This window comes from Capsella rubella, unplaced genomic scaffold (assembly GCF_000375325.1).
Source record: "Capsella rubella cultivar Monte Gargano unplaced genomic scaffold, Caprub1_0 scaffold_3, whole genome shotgun sequence".
In the NCBI taxonomy this organism is placed as follows: Eukaryota; Viridiplantae; Streptophyta; class Magnoliopsida; order Brassicales; family Brassicaceae; genus Capsella; species Capsella rubella.
This window is the reverse complement of record NW_006238921.1, coordinates 14,313,129-14,327,984: the sequence shown is the minus strand read 5'-3', so window position 1 is coordinate 14,327,984 and position 14,856 is coordinate 14,313,129. Positions and strand designations below refer to the sequence as shown.

Genomic DNA, 14,856 nt, shown 5'->3' with positions numbered 1-14,856 from the left:
TGTGTTCCTGGGAGATGTGAATGTTACTCAAAATTGACATTTTGTCACAACTGGAAATCAATCAACCCATCCATGATATGAAACCTTGAAAATTTTGAAAGCGTAAGGTTCTTGAAACAAAAAGGTACATGGAAGAACAGAGAGAGAGGACAACACAAAACTATGAGTAATACTTTTAAGAGTTTTCAGACAAAGGCTGGGTCTTTCAGGCAGGTAGCTCAGACGGAAGTGTGTTCTGAATGTTGTAAGGCATTAAGATGTTGAAACCATCAGCAGCGGTTGAAATGATCATCCCCGGAATCTGGTTGTGCCAGTGAAGTTCCTTCAAGTCCTTTTGTCCCTGTGTTTCCAAGAAAAAAATAAGGTTATCATGAATCAAATTAACCCGAGCATAAGATGCTGAAGTGAATATGTTACCTGGTGGACAAAGAGAAGCTGAGGAGGCAAGTCTTGAGGTGTGTTCACGTGCTCCTTGGTCTGTGCTTTGAATTCTGCCTCTTCTTCTTCATCCTTCTCTAAGGATAAATCCCATATCCTGCAAATACAACAGATAGCAAAAAACATTTGATACAGTATTTTCCTTTTTTTCTGGAGAGAACCAGTGTATCGTTTTCCGGCTTACGTGAGCTGGTTATCACCGGAAGTGACTGCAAGTGTCGAAGCCTCATGAGCGCTCCATTCAATTGATGTAATAGGATGCTTATGGTACTCAAAATGTGCTACCACAGCATCTCCACCCTAGTTCAAGATTTATATGCTATTATATCAGAATCTTGTTAAGAGATTGCCATAGAAAATACAAAGCTATGGTTATTTACGTACTTTGATCAGTCTAAGATCACGGATGGAGAATGTCCCATCATCACTTCCTGAGGCCAACATGCAGCTAGCCAGCCTTCATGACAAAAAAAAAAAATTAAGACTGAGACATTTGTGGGATACAAAACCGAACAGAATAAAGTCATACAGCATAGTGGCACAAGAACCTGTTCCATGAGATGACATTCACATCTGCGTTATGTGCCTTGAAAGATAGTGCAGGCGACTTCCCAAGTCGGATATCCCAGACTGCAACACTCCCATCCACAGAACATGAAGCAAACACGTTTTCTTCGGCTGGACTCCACTGGAAAAAGAAAAAGAATGATCAGCCAAAAGGAAATGGTAACAACAGATATACAACTTAGTTACAAAGTGGATGTTTACTTGTAAATCTTCAACACTTGCAGTGTGCCCGGCGAACGGAATAGGATCAACAGTCCATGAATCAGGAGTTGGCTGCCACAAGTGAATCATACTCTTGCAGTCCCCTAGCCAGTGGAAAATAAGATAAATTTATTGAATATTTGAAAAGTATATGTAATTGTTTGAGTATTGCAGAAATTTCAGAGGTAATTATACCGGAAAGAAGTCTTCCGGCGGTTGCAGGACTCCAATCTATTGCATAGCCTTCATCTTTGTGGCCGGAAAAGTTAACTAAGGGTGCTTGGTTAAGAACCGGTGCAGTTCCATCTTTACCTTCTGTTTCTGATTCGGCTAAAGCATTAAGATGAGAGCTCATATCCCACACCTGAAAAAAAAACACAAAAGCTAATCCAATTTAACATAGAAACATATAAGCAACCATCCAGACACAAAAACAACCACGCTGCAACCACCCAAGCTATGCAAGTAACAAAAAAAATATATCTTCATAGTTTATTCCGTATTGCCCAAATGATGAACTAATAATTCAGTTTCAGAAATATAAAGGACATAATCTTACTTGTACATGGCCTGAATCTGCCCAAGAGACACAGATATGAGAATTTTGTGGCATTGCACGTATACGGTTAACACATCCATGGTGAGCAACCCTGCGAACCTGTATAACGAAATTTAGAAACAAAAATCAACCAGGAGAACTCTCTTGAGTTTCAAAGAGAACAAATATTATTAACAGAAGAGTTAAAATGAATCAAGAATTACCTGAATATTTGGAGTTTTGGAAGCTTCATCGACGCTCTCGTCATCGCTGTCACTGTCATCGTCATCATCCTCATCCTCCATACCATCTTCATCATTCCCTAATGTCTTGGGCACAACATCACGTCTCTTACCAGATACATTGGTGATTTTAAATAATCCAATGGAATTATGAGCTGCTTTCTCAGCCTAAAGAAAAGAGAGAACATTGTTCCAGGAGTTAGCAACTTACCACAAGATTTTAAATGTACAAATACATACGAAGACATGTGAAAAGTACAAAACTTACCTGAGTCCCAGCCACCATATACAGTGTGTGAGGAAACTCAGTTCGGTTCAATCCCAACTTATCACCTAAAATGTCAAAACTGAAAAAGCAATAGAAAGCCATCAAATCACCATAACGTGCATAGTAATCATTCACAGACACTAAACTTCAACTTAATGACTCATACTTTAAGATAATACACTTGCTAGTTACAGTGTTCAATAACAAAGAAGAAGCTTCCCATTTAGAACATAATGGGAATTATTCTCTAAACTATATGAACATATTCACCTCTAGATTCACCATTTCGATTCAAACACGAACACGTGAATTGAATTACAAATGAAATTACCTCAAACACGGCCAACCAACATGGAACCCGTGAAGGGAATTGTAAACAGAAGGGTCACACTGAAGCTCTTCTCCATCTTCGAGCGTATCAACACCTGGTTGCCAAACCCTTGTTGGTATCGAAGGTATCTCGGAAGAAGACTCAGCTGCCTTCTTCTGTTAATTCAAAAAAAATAATCCAATTCACACGATTAGGTTTTGATTTGACGATATCATCAGATTGGAGAATTGAATACGAGACGAAGATTTAGATTCAAAAGTTCGAACCTTGTTCTTCCTCTTTGATTTCTTAGGGTTTAAGCTGCGAACCATCTCCACCGTTCTGATTTTAATTTACTCGCAAGCGTTCGACTTAGTGAAGAGGATGAAATGAGTGATCAATTTAGGATTCTTCGGTTTCTCTAGGGTTTAAGCTATTTATACCCTCTTTCTCAGAAACGCCTTCTGTTTATTGGATTTATGTTTAAGTCCTTTATCTTATACGAAAGATAAATATTACCCCATAGTTTTATAAAATCACCAATCTCAACCCCAGAGAAATCACATTTTCAAACGGGTCCCTTAAGAACTATTCGTTGATTAGAGTCAACAATCAGAGTAGTAAAACTAAAAAGGCAACAAAGGTCGTTTGGTGTACTAACAAAAAAACAAGTACACTAGTTTCTTCTGTTTGACTGTTTCTAGTTGGAGAAGAATTTGTCCCAATCACGGAGGGAAGAATCAACGGAATCATCGGGGAGAAGTTTCGGAATCCTACTGGCGCTAATAAACTGTTTCAATATAGCTTTCTCTTCATCGATTCGTTTCTTTTCTTTCCTGTCTTTTGGTTCAATCTTCCTTTTCTCTTCCAAAATCCACTTGAACAGCTCCTTTTGCTCATCTTCTGGAATCGGTTTCCTTGCCACCTTTACAGGTTCAGTTGCCACAGTCTGAAACATTGACTGATCAGCTGCATCTGTGAACTCAAACAGCGGATCCAGTTCAGGGATTGGCTTCGTTTCTTCCTTCACTGGTAATGCACTTTCTGCTTCCTTAGCCTTATCAGTCTCTGCAACTCTGCTGTTTTCTGCAACTTTCTTCTCGACATCATCAGTGCTAACACCACCCTTTTTCACACCTTTATTTCTGGCCTCGCTACCCTTTTTCCCTTTCTTTTTCTCATCCGCATCAATGTCCTTTTCTCGTTTTATCGCAAATATATAAGCTGCAGAAACAAGGGATCAAAATCAGCAAACATTACAGTGGACGGACTATCATGAATGCTGTACGGTACCATATCCAAACTGCTTATAATGCCGGAAATCAAGCATGCTTTTCTCAGTTCTGATTCAGACCAAGCTTATACTTCTTCCAGCAATGGGTTTAGCGAGAATATGCCACATACAAACCTAGGCTACACAGTATGCTGAAACATTTCAAAAGAATGCACAAGACAATAAGATGTGCAATCATGTCCATGAGCCAGTAAATCTACAAGAACCAATGTGTATCTTCTATTCAACATAACTGTTTAGCCAAATATAGATAGTTGTCTGTAAGATGCAGGTCCAAGAAAATTATGAGCATGCTCAAAATATCAAGATAACAGTATGGTGAATCAAACAATCTTGGGAGTAATGCCATGGAATAATCAGATTTCTTGGATAATCAAAGCAAGGACAATGGTTCCAGCGATAAGTTGTAGCATACATATGATTACTAAAAGTATTCGTATTTTTTCTCACGAAGTTAATAAAGAAAAGGGAAGGAATTTGTCAGCTAGGCATTACATCAAACACATTATAGACGCAAAACTAAAAAACCCACTGAGAAAGAAAGTAATAAAATTTCTGACCTGCAAAACCGAGATTGAAGATCATAGTAGCTCGCCAGCCAACTTTTTGTAGTTTAGAAACCACTTTATGAGGAGGTTCGGATCCAGACGGAGATGATTCCATCGATTCCGATGGAGCTTTCGCGAAACCCCTCGAGTTTTTTTTAGAGTTTCACGAGCAATTAAGTATCGTCGGAAGAGAAAAGATAATGTAGGTCTGTAAAACCCTAATTTGGTAACGTCCCCTGATTCTCCTACTCTGGATTGATTTGCTTCCCTGCCTTATTCCTCACGCAATAGATTGATACACGTTTCTCTCTTTGCTTTGTTTTTTGTGTTTTGGAACAAAGTTATTTCGATTTTGATCTTCTTCTCTGACCGATCTTGACGGTATCATGTATGCTATTGCGATTGGGTTTGGAAAGTCTCTCACTCATCAAGAGACTTTTTGATAAAGCCTATTAAGACTTGGGACCATTAACGTAAAGCCCATAATGTGAAAACAATATTTCATAAAATAAATCTGTGTACAGTTTACATATGCAAATTTTCCAAGTCCTATTGCTAAACGTGACGACAATTGCGAGAAAAGAAACACTTAGCAGTTCTATATGAATACAATCCAAACATAATATAAGCGTTGGGAATGAAGAATCCAGTTTCCAATTTTTGGGATGCTTATACTGTATCTTACTTGTTTGTTTTAAAAAGAGAAAACCGTTATTTTACTTTACTAGCAGGCACGATGCAACACAATTTTGTTGGTCTGGTCTGGCTTCAGAGAAGGAATCGTTAGGTTCAGGCCAAGCATTGGAAACTTTAAAGCATTGGTCCGATTCGATTAACATCTCAGTAAGCCAGAACCTAAGAGTCTGATGATACATGATCAAGAACCAAAATCATGTACCCCTAAATAATTTGGAAATCCTAAAAGCTACTAATATCTCCAAAGACAAACCAGCGTTTTCAAAAACACAAGACTCCTCGCTAAACCGACATCTAAACCGCATTAGTTTACCATTGTCGATAGATAGATAGATAGACAACGGTGCTTATTTCTTTACTCTCAAGGCTTGGAGGCACAAGTCATTACATGCGACTTGAACTTCTCCAATTCCGTCAGGACTTCCTCTTCTGGTCTGTAAATCAAGTCACTCATCCGCCATATCTGCCAAAGAAGTAAGTATAAACAACATTTTCAGTTTCATCCATAAAATTTCATTTAGACTCGTTGAGGTACCAAGAAAGTGTTTAGAGGTTACCTGCAATGTTCCACCTCCACCAGTTGTCTCACAGTCATCAGAAACACTGACAATGGTCCAAGGGTCCGACAAATTCCAGTGGAAATCGACAACTTTGTCCCTATGTAAGTATACAAATAAAGGAACTTAGAAGCAAGTTAATGCGAAAGTAAATAGGGAATTAGGATTATGTTCATTAAGAACCTGTGACCAGCATGCTGGAAGAAGAGTCCAGCAGGGCTTTTAGCTGCACGATCAGACTTCTTACTGACCTGATGGACAATCAAACAAAACCAACATGAGTACAATGAAATGTTTTTCTGTGATGAAAGTAAAGAGAGACTAACTTCAGACATCTCCGAGTGAATTACGTACCCTGTCATAATCCCAGATGTTCAAAAGACCATCTTCTGCGGAACTCCCAAAAACAGATGACTTATCAGGAGACCACTATATTGATTAAGAAGATGGTATCAGTGGGTTAAGAGATATACATCATATGAAGAAGGATAAAATTATAGCAGTTGTTGAAACCTGAACACAAAGAACAGCAGCTTTGTGGCCCTCAAACTTGTAAATAGGCGAACCGATCCCATTTGAGGTAAGGTTTCTACGATCAAACAACCGGACAGTGTTGTCTGCTGACCTGAAACATTCCACTATATCTAATTAGTACATGTATGCATATGCTAAACGTTTTCTTACTTCAGATATTAAGTGTATTAATCATCTCCATACCCTGTCAGGATCAGATTGTCGTCATGAGGATTCCAATCGACACAATGAAGATCAGCATCATGCGCCTTTGCAACCTGGGGTACACAAAGCAAAATTAAAGATAAAAGTAGATAAATTTTCAAACATTTGATAGGTTTAAGAAGATAGAGTACCTTTGTAACAGGGTTTGTGCCAGTCCTTGCATCCCATAGTATAAGGCAAGAATCATCACCAACACTGCAGAATTCTTGTGCACTTCACAACATAAAAATTCACCATAAGCATCATTAAAAAAAATTCTGTGTATTGCATAAAGGAGCATGAGATCAAAAGAAGGAGTCTGTTCTAAGAAGTTACCTCGTCGGGCTGAATGCCACATCTTCAACTGTATCTTCATGGCCATGATATACACCTCGGGGGCCAACAGTGGGGCTCTCATTCTTATCACTACCTTCACCAGTCTGTTTGAGGATAGATCCGGAAGTCCCAGCAGTTGTGATGTGGTCCTGGATACTCCATAAAACAACTGACTTGTCCTTGCCTAAGAGAACAAACTTTCAATGAGAAATTGGCAAACCACAGGATTGGACATTAGGAATCACAGAAACACAAACCTCCAGAGAGCACAAAGGGTTCTGTTGGGCACATAGCAAGAGCAAATTCAGCATTATCTTGGTGTCCAGTTAGTATCTGCACGAAAGATGGTTCAGATGATGTAAACAAGTAGCACAATTTAAGAAGATCAAAGAGATATATCACTTCCAGTGATGAGATTAGGACAAACAAAAGTGAAGCCAAGCATTCATTTGCAACGACAGTTCGCAAAAGTGGACATACCAAATCCGGTCGGGAATTTGCAGCTCCAAGCACAGCATGACGGTTTGGTTGGGTTTCAACATCCCAAATAAGAACCTGGTATCAAAATACTGTATTTAGATAACTGAAACTGGAAATACGTCCAAAACAAAAATTAAGAGGTATAAAACCGACATATTTCTAGTTGCTATGACCAAAATAAAATAGAAGAAGCAGAGCTTACATCAGGACTGTCGGTGTGAGTAGCAACAATCTTACTATTCTGTGGGAGTTCCCTGATTCTGTTAACCTGGAATTGTAAATTGGTCATGAATACACATCAAAACAGGGTTTAACATTCACCAAAATGCTAAATGAGAATATTTATGCACCAATTTGAACAGCTATGCAGATACAATAAATGCACCAAATAGAATTAGAAGCAACAATGACAATACATTAATATCTCTAGAGTGGGTAGAATTCGCACCTCTCCCGGGTGAATGATGGTCTTGTACTTCTTCACAAATGGAGAACGTGCTTCTTCATTGAACTGAACATTTGCAGAAGATAGTGAATAATTGTCACAACAGGAAATCCATTGTAGTGGGGGAGGATAATAAGGAAAAGGCACAAGATTAGCAGCAAACCCACTAGTTACCTGAGAAATGTGCTCCGCTGCAGCAACCCTTGGCTTAACAACTTCGCAATTCGCTATGACCAGAGTATTGGGCACACTGCCATCAGTCTGGTGACAAAACCAAGAAAAATACAGATGTGATGAGAAATAGATACATATTCTAAGAACGTGAGGCAACTTACTGAAATGTTAGAGTGACTAAGATACAGGAGAAAGAGAAAAACCTACTTGCTCTGAGAGATACAGACGCTGGCGATTCTTGTAGGTTGCTTGTTCAAGCTGAGGACCCCATCTGTTAAAAATCAAACAACAAATCACCAAATGGAACCTCTTAACACAAAAAGTAAAGACTTCATCAAATATGAAAACAGCTAAACATCTGAAACCCACAAACTTCCTCATAATCACTTGTAACAAACAAAGTAACACACCAAAGCCTTCTTGACAATTAGTGTTAGCTAAGGCTTACCAATGAACGCTAACAAAACAAATTACACAGGAACAGAACAACATATACATCTGAAAACTTCAAGGAAGTAAGCACAAGTCTTTAAGAAAGAACTACATCCAAAACGCTAAACACGAAACCCTAACTGGAATATTCAACAAAATCTCACTTAAACCCAGAAATCGAGAAAATATATATCTACATCTCTCAGCAATTGTATATCAAATTAAGCAGAAATGCAACTCAATCCACACATCAGAATGTTAAAAGCATCTCACACAAAACATACAAGATAACCCAGGAACACAGATTAAGCCAAAGATACGATTTTTAACCGGAACCCTAAAAGAGAAGAAGAAGAAGGAGAAAAAGTAAAAGACCTGCAAGAGAGAGAAGGCCAGACGAGGTTATGATTGGCGAGCCAGTCATAGAGAATGGGGACGAGACCTTTCCACTGAGAGTACTTCTCGTCGACACTCGGCTGCTGCGGTGTTTTCTTCCCGCTTTCCTTCATTTTGCCACCGCTCGGTTGCTGCGACGACGGCGTCTGAGAATCGTCCTTGTTTTTAGGTTTCCGGCCTCTCTTCTTCGGCAGAGAAGCTCCGGTTCCTCCGCTCGGCGTCGTTGCTTGAGGAGACGCTGCTGCTGCTTCGTCGCTCTCCATTTTCCTCTCTCTTTTGTCTTTTTCTTCACTGTTGTGTGTCTCTCTCTCCTCCCTCTACTGCTCTCACACAAACAGACCACCTTTTCCCCTTATATTTATTTACTTTTTTTAATCTTTTTACACGGTAATTTTTTTTTTTTTATTAAATACATTAATAAGGATTCTAGAAATAAATAGATATTTCTAAAATCTATAGAGTATATTTTTTTGGTGATTTCAAGTTATTAGCATTTGTGGTTACTGGTGTTATATAGTAATTAATGTTTATGGTTATTAGCGTTTGGCAACAATCACATAAATCGTTTTACTTAAAATTGCTCGGAATCACTAGATTTCGAAAGTTCTTTCTTTAATAACCACAAACGTTACATTAGTGACCGTAAATGTTAGTATTTAGTAACTGCAATTACCATGAATTATAGACGAATAAAATAGATATATTATTAAATACATCAATAAGGATTCTAGAAATATAAATAGATATTTCTAAAATTTATAGAGTATATTTTTGGTGATTTCGGTTATTAGCATTTGTGGTTACTAGTGTTATATAGTAATTAACGTTTACAATTACTAATGTTTATGGTTATTATCGTTTGATTTATAGAGTATACTAGGTTCTGACCCGCGCTACAGCGCGGTGGAAAATTACCGGGCTTTTAGTCATTTGTATGTTGTGGGATAATTTATTTGTGTTTATTTTACTTTATTTTGATTATTAATTAAATTCTATCATTTTAGATTGTATTTTTTTGTGTTGGTTTCGAATATGTTCAAAATTATTTAAATTGTATGATTTTAGTTGGATTGTTAATTTTAGAACAATATGTGACATATATACATGTATAAATATTATACTATGAATCATTTTTAAAATTTAGGGATTAACCCGCGGTACACCGCATAATCATAAATACATGATTTTAACTTGGACCTTTCATGCAGTTTTGTAAAGTTGCAAATCTCTAGAATAAACAAATAAAGAGCCAATGATTTCTTATTTCTTATCGTGTTAAAATGTAAAATCTGTGTTTATGTTACAATTTTCTGGTAGCAGAAACTTATTTATATAGATAATATTTTCTTAGAGTTAGGTTAGCGTTGAAGAAAATATTAGCTTTATAAGCAAGCCAGAAATTCGAAAATATTGCCAAATAAATATATTAAAGATGGTTGAAAATAAATTATCCCGTAATTGGTGTGAAAATCATAGTTAATATAGGAGAAAACTATACATCTATATATTAATATAAGATATTTAAGGAAGATTTTGTTTTAAAATATTATGGATAATTGGATAATTATTTTATATTTCTGATTTTTAGGTTAATTTGTTAAACCAATATACAAAATCATACATTAATGTATTTTCCTTAAACAAATTAAGATTAATGTATTTTCCAAAACCAATATTGATGGATTAATTTGGTAGATTTCGAAATAATATATATGGAAACTGGTATTTAATATCTTTAAATTTTTAATAAGATCCAATTGAAAAATTTCGGGTTAATTTTTTAAAAAAACCCGACCCAAAAAGCTTTTGTACTTCTCTTTTACTATAGTAGGGATTTTGGTGATTTCGGTTATTAGCATTTGTGGTTACTAGTGTTATATAGTAATTAACGTTTACAATTACTAATGTTTATGGTTATTAGCGTTTGATAACAATCACATATTATTTTACTTACCATAACTACAAACATTACATTAGTATCCGTAAACGTTACTAACCATAACACTAGTAACCAAAAATACTAGTAATCGCTTTTGGTTGTGGTAACAAATTGACCATGAAAATTTATAATCGTAGGTTTCTCAACAGTAAAGAAAAACTATGAAAAGTTGTTGGTTGTTCAGTTTACAAAAGATGTTGATTTGTTTCCCTAAACTCAGAGAATTCTTGAAGTGTGCTAAATTTTTCCCAAACAGTTTCGCATCACAAAGACATGAAAAGTAAAATATACGAGAGGTGTTTCATCGTCGATTTAGCTAACCTTTGTGGTTCGTTTAGTAGAGGTGATGTGTATAAAAATATTTCAAGTATACAAATTAAAGGTGGTGAGATATGTGTGTTTATTAAAGAAATTAGAATGAATAACCAATAACAATTAATAACGAAATGATAAAAAATGACGATAGAGTCTCAGTTTCTTATATGTAACAACTAACACGAGCTACGACTAACCCTTAAAGACAACAACAATTCACTAACCAAAAGATATCTTGCAATTTTTAGTTTTCTTTGACTTTTGGTGAAAAGTTTTGTTTTACTTCTGTAAGAGTTTTAGAATTTTCTTTTGTTCAATAATATGTATGTTATGGTCATGAAACTTACTTAAACCAATTCTATAATTTAAGGAAGGTCTCATAAACTTGACACATCAGCATGCCATATTTTTTTATTTATTAAACTACCTAATTATGCATTACTTTTAATTTATTGCTTATCTAAAAAGATAATGAATCCATTTATATTAATTGTATATATGTATCAACTAAGTTAAATTTAATTTTATAAACGTATGTATCCAAAAATCATTATTTGAAAAGGGGTATTTTTGAAATTCTCCAAAAAAAAAAATATAGATAAAATTTTGCAAAATCCAGTCAACGAAATTATTAGATATTATGTTATTAAAGACTTGTCTAAGAACTTATAACAAATCATTTATCTTATTCTGTTTTTGGCAATAAATTGAGGTTACATTTGACTTTCCATTAATTTTCTTACTATAGAAAACTTGATTTCTTATTATTAATTTTTTTTTTGTCAATCGAATATCATTGCAGAAATATTCAAGAGTTTACAACGAACATAGAGAGAGCAAGCTTGGCTACCGAATCCGCTAAAACATTTGGCGATGGGGGAAAGAAGTTACAAGAGAACGAAGAAAAAAGACGAGAAAGGGCGAGGATGAGATAACCTTACAACACTATAAACTTTCAAACGCTATAGAGTAGCACTTTAAACCTCAAGAGAATTTAACTAACACTATAGTATAAACCATCAAAGTAATATACCTAACAATATAAATCTTAAAATTAGCTTTTTAATTTGCCCTGTTATAAAGTATGAAAACAGTGTTGTTGTTTTGAATCTAAATGTTGCACTTGTTGTAAAAACTGTTCTTTTTTGTAGAATATAATTTTACATTCATACAAAAAAACAGTGTTGTTCGTTAACATGAAGTAGTTAAATTCTGTTTGTTTAGTTTAAATTTTAATTAGTTTTATCATTTACAAAACGAAAGAAAAGACAATAAAAAACTTCACCTTCTACAATTACTCACAGTCCAACCACAAATTTTCAATATCAATTAATATTGAAATTACATATGCATCTTCACTAGGTTATGATTCAAACTGATTGATTTCTCATTGGAAACCAAAGAATCTTCCAAATTATCTATATAGTGAATATCACATCTTCATCTATTTTAGATGCGGATGATTCTTCAGTTTCCGATGAGTAATCAATTAATTTAGATCAAAACTCAGTGGAGATACATTGTGTCAACGAGAAAGATCAGCATAAATAATTGTTGGATTCTATAAACCCAAGCCAACTTTCCATTAGTATGATATTGTACGTTTTTGACTTATAACTCAAGCCCGCACGTACAATTAGAGTTAGACTTGACTTATATATTAGAAACTTCTCTTTTTAATATTCTGATGTGGGATATTGGTTTGAATTCCAATAATAATGAAGTAAATATAATATGAACACATGTCACCTAGTTACTCATTTTAAAATAAGACAATACACATCTATCTTAGATGCAGATGATTCTTCAACTTCTGATGAATAATCAATTAATTTAGATCAAAACCTCATGGAGATGCATTGTGTCGACGAGAGAGATCAGCATATATAATGAAGTAAATATAATATGAACGCGTGTCACCTAGTTACTCATCTTTAAAATAAGACAATAGAATAACTTGCTTGCTGTTTTTTTTTTTTTGTCATCATTACAAATTATACGTCTCTCTTTGAGAGGGACCGGACTCGAACCCGGATCTGGTGAGAAGACAACAGAGGTGAGAACCACTAGCCCACTTGTCCTTCTCACTTGCTTGCTGTTTTTAAAAACAAAATGAGTTTTTTACACGAATATTGAGGGCTTTTAACATAACAAATGAATTATTGCAACTATTTAATAGAATCATTGTAATATTTCATTTATTTGAAACTATTACTACTATCAGTTTATTTTATGAACTGTTGTAAGATTTAGATGATTTTAACAGCCACGACACAATAAACGTTTATGACACAATAATAAATGACAAAATTAAAGATGAAGCTCGGTCTTTTTCTTTCCTTCCTTAATTTTTTTCTTCCAATTCATGGAGGTAGGCTTTGTGTAGTACAGTCTTCCACATGAGATTTCTCACCATGCCAAATCCACCCCTTACTGGATCTTTCGTCCATGCATTACCTTCCACGATTATGGAAGTTGCAAGCATTTGTTTTTCTTTCTCAGGAGCACGTCTCATCGTCTTAATGATATTTGGAGTGCCAAACAAATTATTAGCACTTTCATACTGATCTTTCCTATAAAATTTAAAACAATTGTGCATTAATAATTAATTAGAACCATGCTTATAATATGATAGTTTAATAAAAATAAAATAATGTTGGCAAAACGTAAGAAAGTATATACAATTCATATGGAAAATACTCCGAAAATTCGCAATTTTTCGGACAGTTTTTATTTTTGGTGATGCATATGCAACAAGGACCATTCTTTCGTAACGCTTCCATCACAATTTGTTTTATTGGAAATAAATAAAAATATAAGTAAATTTGTAACTTGGAGATGAAAAAGACCATTATCAAAGAAGTATTTATAGATCAAGCTTTGCAAAATCTAGTCAAACCAAATTTTTTTTAGATATGAAAATATTAAAGACTTGTCTAACAACTTAACAAAATTCTTTATTTTATTTTTTTTTGGAAAGAAATTGAAATTACATTGACTTTACATTAATTTTCTTATTATAGAATATCACATCTTTAACTGATTTAGATGCGGATAATTCTTCAGTTTCCAATAAGTTATCAATCAATTTAGATCACAACCTAATGGAGATGCATTGTGTCTACGAGGAAGATGAACATAAGCAATGAAGTGAGTATAATATCGGGGATGAAGATGCAGTATTTTTTTTTTTTGTTAAAGAGGAGAACTAATTAAAAATTATTGGGTGTTATTAGTTTATTGATTTGTAAATCCACGTAGAATTTGTGAATCTTTATTATTTATGAAATCAAAATACATGGATTTTGAAATAACATGTTTTATCTTTGGATTTGAATCCTTCTATTTTACGCTATCAAATCCTTTCAAATCCATTTAAAACATACTGCTGATTTTAAAATCCAAAAAAAATCACTAAACGAATAACATAGGATTTTAACTAGTATTTATAAATCATACAACCTATAACACATGATTTTGATATTTATTTTAAAATCAGTGATTGAATAACATATGATTTTTGTTTGGATTTCCAAATCCATCAAAATCAATGATCCAATAACCACCCCTCTCCCAAATTAACAAAGATAATTTAAATATTTTGTGTTGATTGACATTACTATTCCATTATTTTTTGGGCGGTGTGAACATAAAAGCTTTTTTAAGGTTTAAAGTGTTAGTAAAATCATTTTGGTGGTTTATAATGGTAGTGAAAACTTTTTGAGGTTTAAAGTGTTACTCAATCTTTGAAAGTTAAAAATGTGATTTTCTCCTTATTTATATGCGGTGATGACCTCTCCTTTAATTTTAACTTGGTTTTCCAAAATTATTTAATATGATCACAACACGTGTCAACTCTATCTATCATAGATCAAAACGTGTCAGTTAATTACTTTCCATTCGTTCGTTCTAATACCAGTTTAATCTTTTTTACTTTCCATTCGTTCTAATACCAGTTAAATA

At 34.5% G+C, this 14,856-nt stretch overlaps 4 protein-coding genes across 4 annotated transcripts; all 4 read right to left on the bottom strand.

Moving 5' to 3' along the window:
• Positions 1–73: 73 nt before the first annotated feature.
• On the bottom strand, positions 74–2,969 carry LOC17893366 (glutamate-rich WD repeat-containing protein 1). The gene is made up of 12 exons (XM_006297528.2): positions 2,852–2,969; positions 2,586–2,740; positions 2,255–2,333; positions 1,969–2,154; positions 1,766–1,864; positions 1,402–1,570; positions 1,207–1,310; positions 987–1,126; positions 823–895; positions 623–738; positions 418–535; positions 74–340 (listed from the first exon to the last, which is right to left on the bottom strand). Exons 1-12 carry the CDS (start codon positions 2,894–2,896, stop codon positions 206–208), a joined length of 1,419 nt encoding a protein of 472 aa, XP_006297590.1. The 5' UTR covers positions 2,897–2,969; the 3' UTR covers positions 74–205.
• A 108-nt stretch (positions 2,970–3,077) lies between these two features.
• On the bottom strand, positions 3,078–4,770 carry LOC17892208. The gene is made up of 2 exons (XM_006298493.2): positions 4,419–4,770; positions 3,078–3,788 (listed from the first exon to the last, which is right to left on the bottom strand). Exons 1-2 carry the CDS (start codon positions 4,519–4,521, stop codon positions 3,265–3,267), a joined length of 627 nt encoding a protein of 208 aa, XP_006298555.1. The 5' UTR covers positions 4,522–4,770; the 3' UTR covers positions 3,078–3,264.
• Positions 4,771–5,106: 336 nt separating this feature from the next.
• LOC17891055 (WD-40 repeat-containing protein MSI4) lies at positions 5,107–8,943 on the bottom strand. The gene is made up of 15 exons (XM_006299938.2): positions 8,619–8,943; positions 8,019–8,082; positions 7,812–7,898; positions 7,641–7,703; positions 7,395–7,460; positions 7,193–7,267; positions 6,970–7,045; positions 6,713–6,896; positions 6,529–6,610; positions 6,377–6,450; positions 6,173–6,284; positions 6,014–6,088; positions 5,843–5,910; positions 5,660–5,759; positions 5,107–5,565 (listed from the first exon to the last, which is right to left on the bottom strand). The coding sequence occupies exons 1-15, from the start codon at positions 8,900–8,902 to the stop codon at positions 5,464–5,466; spliced, it is 1,512 nt and encodes a 503-aa protein (XP_006300000.1). The 5' UTR covers positions 8,903–8,943; the 3' UTR covers positions 5,107–5,463.
• Positions 8,944–13,203: 4,260 nt separating this feature from the next.
• Positions 13,204–13,676, bottom strand: LOC17892740 (LOB domain-containing protein 8). Its single transcript, XM_006299722.2, is given in 3 exon segments — positions 13,204–13,245; positions 13,247–13,466; positions 13,576–13,676. Coding segments are annotated over 3 exon segments (363 nt in total).
• Between the last annotated feature and the right edge of the window lie 1,180 nt (positions 13,677–14,856).